Genomic DNA, 10,205 nt, shown 5'->3' with positions numbered 1-10,205 from the left:
AATGAATAAACCCAGAGGAAGAGGAGGAGGAGGAGGGGTGCAGCTAAGAAGTGAAGAAAGATAGAGCACACAACAAGCAAGAGATAAAGACAGAGAAAGAAAGTCAGAGAGAAAGCAGAAAAATAGAGAGTAAGTGAGAAAGAAAGCAAGAGGGGGAGGCAGCAGTGCTGTGTTTAAACAGCCTGGACATGATTGACAGGTCTGATAAGGCAGGGGGAGAGAAGAGTGTGTGAGAGAGTGGCTGGAGGTGTGTGTGTGTGTGTGTGGGGGGGGGGGGTTGTCTGACTGGGAGAGGAAAGTGAGCTATTAATTACTAAAGCAGAAGCAGATGTAACAGAATGGTGCCTGAACAGCTGGAAATCATCAGCATGAACGAAACAGGGAGGAGAAAGATAGGTGAAAGAAAGAAAGAAAGAAAGAAAGAAAGAAAGAAAGAAAGAAAGAAAGAAAGAAAGAAAGAAAGAAAGAAAGAAAGAAAGAAAGAAAGAAAGAAAGAAAGAAAGAAAGAAAAGTGCATTAGATGCTGAGAGTGGGCAGGATCTCTGCTGATGGGTTTGATTTAATAGTAGTAATACAAGCATGTGGCTTCAGTGGTTCAGAATCATCTGGAAGGATGTTTGATTGGACCTTTAATCCTTTTTCTTTTGATAAAGAACCAAATGTCATTTGTCAAATATCATCTGCTAATAATTCCACTAAATAATGAATGCATGTTTTATTTTAAACACTACACTAAACAGACTGCATATATGTGATAGGAATGAATGAATTATATATATATATATATATATATATATATATATGTGTGTGTGTGTGTGTGTGTGAATATGAATTAATTATATACAGTATATATATAAATGAATATGAATTAATTATATACAGTGTATATATAAATATATATATATATATATATATATATATATATATATATATATATATATACAACTTCTCATTTATATGGATAATTATATAATTATCCTGTCAAACTGAATAACATGTAGGCCTAACATAAGCATTTTATTTATATAATATATATGAGTGTGTACACACACACACACACACACACACACACACACATATATATATATATATACATACTGGCAAAAAAATATTGTTGGTTTAACTTAAAAAAGTAAGTAACCTGGTTGCCTTAATTTTACGTTCATTGAAATTGAAAAAGTGAGTTAATACAATGAAGGAGAATGATTTAATCATCAGAAACTCAAAATTATGTTATCTGAACTAAATAAATTATTTAAGTTAATTTGACAAAAGAAAAAAATGTTGTGATTACTAATCCTTAAAGATTTTTTTACAGTGTATATATTCACACATCTATTATATAAACAAAAACTTTGATGCGATTGATCACGATTAGTCAAATTTGACAGCACTAATAATTATAATAAAGATTATTATTCAAAATTATTTATATAAAACCAACACCAGATTAGCACAGGAAGTGGATGAATTGGATAAATTTGATCAAAAGAGAACTGAAGCAGAGATTTCTGTTTACAAAAGTCTGCTCCAGTAATTCACCTCAGATTCATTCATCTCATCCTTATGAGCAACGATAACGTGAACGTCTGCCTTTCAGGCTGTCTTTAATAGCTCAATTAATTCACAGACCGGAGCTCAAAACACACATTTTCATTGTGGCCCAATAATATTCCTAAATTCCAGTTTGACATGGTCATTGAGGGTTACAGTTATGGCGAGAATGAGAAAGAAAAGGAGGATAAACCAGTCCCCTCCCCTCCAGCTCTGTCAGTTAGCAGCTTTTGTTACCTACCTGTAAGCTGAATCCATTCCTTACCGGCAGCAGGGGTGAAAATGAATCGTCCCTAAGGATCTTTAGTGGGATTTTTCTATCTGAATCCCCCCTCCAGTGCACCTGGTGGACAGGGAGTGAGTGACACAAGGCTTTAGCGGCTCTATGCCCTCGTCCTCCTATTACTCTCTGGTCTCTGAGCGGGCATTTACACAAAGACATCACTAACTGGGTGGAAATATTTGATTTATCGCTGCCGTGCAAATGGAATAAAAATATTATTGAACAACTCTAAGTCACATTTAGCTGGTAAAAGAGTTCCTTATTTAATCATGGGAAAAGAGCGGCGGCGATTTTACAAATTTCCAAGAATGCTTTCATCCGATTAAAATAAAGCGATGATTTTTAAGATGCGTAAATGCTGTCACTGGCCCCATTGTGTGCATGCGGCTTTGAGCGTATCAGGCTGGGGCGGAGGGGTCAGGGGTCAGTGGGTGGTCAGTCGTGTGGACAGCTTGATGGAGCTGAGGGGAGAGAGGGGCCTGCTGTTCCCACAGCAGGAGCGCTCTGAGCTGGGCTGGGACAGTGGGCAGGTCCCTGGGGGTCATGCTGAGAAATGGGTTCCACTCCCCAAATAGCAAACACAAGCACAGGCCGCAGAAATATGGGGGTTCCTGAGAATAGAAGGGGGGAAATAGTTATATAGTTAACAGTGTCTTTCCCCCAGTCTAAAATGCATGTTTGAGCTGTTTTAAATGAACGCAACTTACACTGGCATATTTTAAAATGTCAGCGCTATTGTTTTGTCTGAAGATTCACACCAGTAATGTGTTTTTCTAAGGCATGTTTATAAAGGCTACTTAAATGCACTAATTAAACCAAGGCCTAATCCTGGTGTAATCCAAGCCCTGTCTGTGAAACCAGGCCTGTTTTCCTGATCATGCATGGATGGGTGGAAGAAATGCATGATAAATCTCTGATATCTCTGCAACACAGTCTCATGAAGATGCGCATCTATACCACAAATGTCATTTCTCGGTGGCATTTATACGCCAAAAATGATTTTTTGCGTGCTTATGCTACACACCAAAAACCCTGGGGTAGGTTTAGGGGGAGGGGGGTGGGGAGTTCACGAGAAATGACATTCGTGCTATAGATACGAACTTTCATTCGATAAATCTCAATACAGCATTCTAGTGTGGCAACTACATTGAGGCTGTGCAATAATTATACTATTGTAGTTAAGGGGGAGGTGTTAAAGGGATAGTTCACCCAAAAATGAAAATTATGTCATTTTACTCTCATGTTGCTCCAAACTTTTTTTTTTTTTACCTCTTGCTGAACACAAAAGATGATATGTTGATGACAAAAATGGACAAAAATGGAAGTCAATAGGAACCAAAATAGTTTTATCAACATCCTTCTGCAGAAAGAGTGAATTACACACAGGTTTGGATCAACATGAGGATGGGTAATGACATAATGACAATAATATGGAAATATATTTTAAGAATCTAAAGCACTTAATATAATTCCTTCTCATTTTAACTGGAACCAATTTAACCAGATAACTCTGTAATTGGAATACTTATGATCCTGTATTACAAATGATACATTCTTTTAATCAAAAGTAGTTAGCAAGTCTCTATTCCAGCACAACTTGGATTTAAATGCATACAGAAATTCAGTAGAAAACTAATCATCTTGTTTGAATTGCTATGCTACAACAAATTATATAACCAATTGGTTATAACAACAAATTTTTACATTAACTTTTTTTTGTAAGTTATACAAGATTCAACTCATCTAAGTCAGTTTAATGTTAGATGAATAGTTCACTTTGAAATTAATTTTTGATATGTTTTAGCTTACCTCAAGGGCATCCAGTATGTAGGTGTTTTTGTTTCCACAGTATTTTCAATTTTGATATTTTTAGGTCAAACCTTTGTTGTCTATTAGTCATATAATGGAAGTCAATGGGGATCTCCTAAAAGAGCATGCACAGAGAAGTCCAAATTAAACAGGATTTAATGACTCGTAAATGTAAGTACACATTGATGGCCTAAGACACGAAATGAGCGGTTTGTGTGAGAAAACGAACAGTAATTATATAGTTTTTACCTTGTGTAAGCACAGCCATGTCCAACTGATCTGAAGGGACGGGCGCTTCGGTCTGCGCATGCGCCGGAAGTGATCGCTTGCGTCACTCATTGTTTACACAGAGATTTCGGAAGTTTTACCTTTCACTGTGAAGATCTAAACATATTTAGTTATACAGGAAATCACAATGGAAGACAATTTTGATGTATCTAAATACGTTTAGACACCTACATCTTGGATGCCCTTGAAGTAAGCTAAAACATATCAAAAATGTATTTCAAAATTAACTATCCCTTTAAGTTAAAATTACTTAAATAGCCATGTTGGTTGTACTTAAAAATCCAAGGAAGTAAATTAGTTTTTTTTAATCTGTTAAGTAAAAAAGACACTGCAAGATGCAAGAATTGTTATAAACAGATTTTAATTTATCACTGAAAAAAGCGCAACACTACAATCTCAGTGTTCAGAATTTCTTAATATGAAGCAGGACTCGTGTGGTTTCACTTTCGGTGTTTTAAATACAAACTTTAGAGATTTTGCATAATTTCTGTACAGATACATGAGAACGTGGACATACCACATCTATAACGTATAAAACCACATCAATAAAACGGTGCAAAAAAAAGAAAAAAAAAAAAGAGAGAGAAGTCCCTGCACATACAAAAATAAATTAATACACTTTATTCAGTCACCAGTCTTGTGTAAAGCCTGTTGAAAAAGTTCTGAACACACCGACAGTGCTTTAAAACAGTCCTTCACACCACTAAGTGAATCACAAATATGTATTTACAACAGAAAAGAGGTAAAGGTGTGCTAAACTAAATCTTATTTATTCTGACAGCTTATTCTTAATATGCATCTGTTGATTTACATCGCAACAAAAAGAAAAGAGGAAAAACAGGCGTATTTACAAGACCACAAAATCATCAAGTAGGCTTTTTCTTTTCTTAGAACTTCAAACACCAGACATGTTCATCAAAATGTTTACGAGACTCAAAAGAGCTGAGAATTTTGTACAGTAGTATAAAAACATTTTGTGAGTTGAGCGTTAAAATATTACCTTGCGCCCAACATGCAACAAATGCAAATAAATAAAAAAAGAACAATAGAAACGTGGCTTCAAAAATGATCAATGCAACACAAACATTCGAAATCAGTTTTTTTTTTTCTCTTCAGTGTAATCACTGTACAGGCAGAGATCTGCGACTCTCTGAACTGGTATTGCCTGAGTGACGCCGATTGGTATTAATTAATTTCACAAAAATGGATCGACTGGAAAAGGGGGAGGGGGGGAAGAGACTGGCAGCGTCTCCAGCACGCGGCCCCTCGCTGAGAGCTTGGAGATGGGGCCAGGCACTTGGGTTCAGGGCCTCGTCTATGTGTCCTGGCTTGAGAGGTAGTTGCTCTTCAAAGAGTGCAGCAGGGTCAGAGAGACAAATTTGTGGACCTTTGGGACGCCGCCTCCTCACAGGAGAAGCTCAAGATCGGGATGCGGAGAAGGCCTTCATGGTGCGCAAATGTCAGCTTTGAAACATTTGATGCCTTTAAATACACAGACGGACAACTACGACCGGGCTTTTATTAAGATTATCACGAGAAGTTCCTTGTTAAAGGGGTACAGAGAGGTAACACTGTTCCAGAAGCGCCACCAACCGAGACCTCCGTCTCCACTTTCCGCCCACAGAGACTCGCACCAGTGTGTCATTTTCAGCACACTGGCAGAGTGAGAAAGACTGCGCCTGTGTGCACATATGTGTGTGTGAGCCTGTCATTTGGGCCCCATGGGACCCAGTAAGTTTACAGCAAGTGATTTACTCAAACTCAGTGCAGCATGTTGTTTGCCAGATGGGCATCAAACTGGCAAAAGAGTGTGTGTGTGTGTGTGTGTTCAAATCAAGGCTGGTGCTGGTGAGGCTTTTGTGCGGTGGGTGAACGTTCTGGTCTTGCTGCTCTGCTCAGATTGCCAGCCTGTTGGGGTGGACAGATGAGAGGGATCCAGAAGGCAGAACTCCTCCAACATGATGTTTTTTTAATCATTTTTTTTGCATCAGGTCTTCTCCTGTCCTGTTACAGACACAGCCTTCTCCCCAAGTCTCTGAATAAAACAAGCACACACTTTGAATAAATCACAGCATTGTCAACGTGCTTCTTAAATCTATACATTATATTGAAGATTTTTAAAATGAATCATGTGTGTCAATACTTTTGTCTGTTTGATAGTTGCAGTACCAGCTCCAGTTTTGGGAGGGTTGTTGTCGTTGTGCATGGCGAGGAAGGGGTTTGTGGAGATGGCTGGCTGTATGCCGGGCAGGAGGCTGTTGATTGGCAGCTGTATGTCATTCTGCTGCTGCTGTTGTTGTTGCTGCTGCTGCTTCTGTTGTTGCATTAACTGATAGAGCAGAACCTGCTGCTGTTCCTAAACAGACAGACAGGCAGAGTATGATGAGAAGTCTAGACAAATATGGCACACCCACAGACTGCCCACAGACCATCTGATGCATATTGCACAGAAATATGGCAAGAGTTCCCTCAAAATTGCAATTCCAAGTTGTTTCTACAAGCAGCCAGGATGCTAAAATAAACACATCTGAGAAAGACCCATTATGGACTCTCATAATTAACCGGTTAACCGGCATGGTGTTTTGTATGCAAACATGTATATTCCAATTTTCTTGGAATTATGCATGATTGCAGATTCATCTCAAACATTACAAAAGGACAGCATCATCTTGCCTAATAAGAATGATCATGGCCATAATAAGCTGCAATGTGGGCTATCCTGATGTTAAAAGTCACGTGAAGAAATGTGAATGCTATATTCTGTAGATGTGTGCTGGAGAGTGTGTAGGTGCTCCGCTTACCGGCGTGACCTGCTGGGAGTTGAAAATCTGCTGCAATTGGTGCTGATGGAGGAGGATCTGCCTGTGCTGTTCGGTGAAAAGCCTTTCCGCACTGCAAACAAAAGTGTTATAAAGAAAACCTCCCATAAGAAAACTAAACGTGTAACATTTCAAAAACATCTTTGCCATGGCCAGACAAAAGTATTAAATATAAATTAAAATGAAATGCTTTCTGTATGCTAAAGTAAGAACAGTAATGATAACTACTGGATAGGAGGGCTGTTTAAGAAGACAACATCAGCTGTTCAACCTGAACTACAAGATAAGTTTGTTTCAGAGGCAGACGTACAGGCACAAAAACACAAAAGGTTTAAGAACTAAATGAGCAAGTGTGGGGAAAAAGGGCAAACAAGCAAATCTTCACCTGGTTTTCACAGTGGCCATGCTGCTGCATTCCAAAAAAAGCAAGCAAAAGAGAGATCGGGAAGCAGAAAAGATATGAAATTAAGCAAATATGAATGCATCACAGTGCCAAGCTGTATGGATGAATCTCATGAATATGTCCGTCAAAATTCACCCAAAATAAAAATAAAACAAACAAAAGGTTTTTCAATTAAAAATACAATGGATAAAAAGATATACAAATTTTTAATATAGTATATTTATACACTATCATTCAAAAGATTGGTGTCAAAATGTATTTGTTTAGTCAAAAAGGTATATTAAATTGATCCAATAACATTTATATCCTATTCTTTTGCACTTATTTAAATATATATATATATATTTCATGTGACACTGAAGTCAGGAGTAATGGCTAATGAAAGTTCAGCTTTACCAACACAAGAATAAACAATGTTAAATATTACAATAGAAAGTAGTTATTTTAAATGATAATATTATTTTTACAGTATTTCTTTATCAATTAAATTCCTTAGTGAGCATAGAGGACATAAAAAAAAAAATGCATACATACCCAAAACTTAAATAAATGGTAGTGTATGTTGCATTTATTTTTATTCATTTAATATTTCCATGAGATTTGCACATAATCCCACATCTTCATCAGCATCACCTGCCTTTTCATCGCTAATCTAGAGTATGTTATCATGACCCTGAAATACGGATCCTCAGCTAAGGCCTCTAACTTTAAAGTAAATCCTTAATGAATCAGGTTTATTACTTAAAGGTAAGACAACGAGTGCCAGTTCATACCTGTTACTGAGGCTGTTGGACAAGGGCAGGGATGTGCTGGTAGCTGTTGAGGGATGGGGCAGGGGGCTGTTGTTCTGGAGCACTCGGTTAATGGCGCCCACGATGCCACCCATGGCCAGGTGGTTTCCTTGCAAAGCACTGCAAAAAAAAAGTACATAAACCCCCATTAGAAAACTAAATGTGCAACATCTCAAAAACATCAATGCTTTCTGTATACTAAAGTAAGAACACTAATGATAACTACTGGAGAGGAGGGCCGTTTATGAAGACAACATCCGCTGTTCAACCTGAACTACAAGACAAGTTCGTTTCAGAGGCAGACATACAGGCGCAAAAAACACAAAGGTGTAAGAACTAAATGAGCAAGTGTGGGGAAAAAAGGGCAAACAAGCCAAACCTCACCTGGTTTTCACAGTAGCCATGCTGCTGCATTTCAAAAACAGCAAGCAAAAGAGAGATCGGGAAGCAGAAAAGATATGAAATTAAGCAAATATGAATGCATCACAGTGCCAAGCTGTATGGATGAATCTCATGAATATGTCTGTCACAATTCACCCAAAATAAAAATAAAACAGACAGCTTCCAGCAAATTTAGATTTGCTCTTCAAGTTAGTCTGGCAAACAGCTCATTCAAGCCCATTTCTAATCCGTTGAAATCGCGGCACCAATCAGAAACGATGGGGCGGGCTTTACACGATAACGAAAGCACAGCGACGGTGAACCAGATTTTGTATATTTACAAAGATGGATGCCACCATGGAACTAGGGGTGTGACGGATATAGTTGAACACCCTCATTAAAACTCTATAACTGGCTTTTTTTGTAACGACTTCAAGTCGAATCTGCCAGAGCATGTGCGCTTTACTGCACCAGCACCCAGTTTGCGTGTCTAAATTGCCAAATTCATCCCAAATTTTTTCTTGTTAAGGTTTAGTTTACTGTGTGTGATTTATTAAGCACATTCACTTCTAGTTTTCTTGCTGTTAATTTTAAATAATAATAGAGCAAGTAGCTAATCAGTGTCAGCTCATTTATACTAACTAAAAAAAAGTTTAAAAAAAAAATAATTTGTTCTATAACAGACAAAAGTCACTCTGCAAACATCATCTCCTTCATCGCTCTGATTGGTTTTAGGTCTATGCATTTGAGCTACGTCTGTTGGTGACGCCCCTTTGGAAATGATTTGTCTATGAAGCGTAGCCAGACCATGACTCAGTTACAAGTGAGAATGGTCTGGTTTTAACCAGGCTAGAAAATTTAGCTTTACCATCAAAAGAATAAACAACGTTAAAATATTACAATAGAAAGTAGTTATTTTAAATGGTAATATTATTTTTACAGTACTTCTTTATCAATTAAATTCCTTAGTGAGCATAGAGTACTTCTATCAAAAAAAAAAATAATGCATACCCCAAACTTATAAAGCCTAGTTCACACTACGTGATTTTAAGCCCGATTTAAGCCCGATTTGCAAATCGTTGAGTCGCCGACAAGTCAGGGTGTTATCGCGTGCAAAACGCGGGCGATTAGCGGACGATTAACGCTCGCCAATCCGTTAGTGTGAAAGAGCCAACAACGCACCAAAGACAGCTCGCAGACACCTCGCAGACACGTCACCGAGCTCAGAAAAATATCTAGCATGCTAGATATCTCGAGCAGTCGCGCGACTCAATCTCAGTGATGTCATGAGTACAGCCAATCATAGCAACGCATGGGTTGAGGACACCAGGTAAATCTTACTTTTTCTTTTCTTTTTTGCATTTTTTTTTCTCAGAGCAGATCGTCAAGCAAACAGTGTGCAGCACTAGTTTCTGTCTGACGTCCATATTCGCGTGTTGTGTTCTTCTCTGCAGTTTCGCGTCATTTCTGGTTCGTTTTATTGCGTGGTTTTTCGTGACAAAACATGGTTTCTAGACCAGATAGAATCGTGTTGTTGTCAACTCGTTATTTGTTTGATTATTTTCAGGATTTAGATCGTACTATAGTACTGAAACAGCTCTCATTGAGTCACAAACGATATGCTCTTATCATCCGATCGTGGTTGTATCTCTATGTAGTGCGTTGTTAACTCCTGTAGTGAGTTACCTCCTGTTGTGGATCAATCACGTTGTGTTGTGTGGTGTGAACAGCTAAACAACTTAAACACTCATGATTTCACTGAGAGCAAGTCATGTAGTGTAAACTGCACAGTTCAGCCCGACATTTTAAAATCATGTAGTGTGAACTAGGCTTAAATGGTACTGTATGTTGCATTTATTTTTATTAATTTAATATTT

The 10,205-nt window shown here is 38.0% G+C and overlaps 1 protein-coding gene across 12 annotated transcripts in view; it reads right to left on the bottom strand.

The window, feature by feature from the left end:
• Positions 1–4,278: 4,278 nt before the first annotated feature.
• The window catches only part of mllt10 (MLLT10 histone lysine methyltransferase DOT1L cofactor), a 59,462-nt gene continuing 53,535 nt past the window's right edge, over positions 4,279–10,205 (bottom strand). For 4 of the 12 annotated variants that reach the window (XM_039666787.2, XM_039666793.2, XM_039666794.2 and 1 more), the window contains 6 exons: positions 8,332–8,355; positions 7,930–8,067; positions 7,139–7,162; positions 6,736–6,826; positions 6,078–6,290; positions 4,279–5,969 (listed from right to left, as the gene is read on the bottom strand). In XM_039666787.2, the coding sequence (XP_039522721.2) occupies positions 5,922–5,969; positions 6,078–6,290; positions 6,736–6,826; positions 7,139–7,162; positions 7,930–8,067; positions 8,332–8,355 (538 nt within the window). In that variant the 3' untranslated portion in view covers positions 4,279–5,921. The remainder of the gene's footprint in view (positions 5,970–6,077; positions 6,291–6,735; positions 6,827–7,138; positions 7,163–7,929; positions 8,068–8,331; positions 8,356–10,205) is intronic. The other 8 variants (XM_039666795.2, XM_089125814.1, XM_039666788.2 and 5 more) reach the window with 7 other exon arrangements.

The sequence above is a fragment of the Pimephales promelas genome, chromosome 22 (genome assembly GCF_988280905.1).
Source record: "Pimephales promelas chromosome 22, fPimPro1.hap1.1, whole genome shotgun sequence".
Taxonomy (NCBI): Eukaryota; Metazoa; Chordata; class Actinopteri; order Cypriniformes; family Leuciscidae; genus Pimephales; species Pimephales promelas.
The sequence above is the reverse complement of the archived record's forward strand: the minus strand, read 5'-3'. Positions and strand labels throughout refer to the sequence as shown.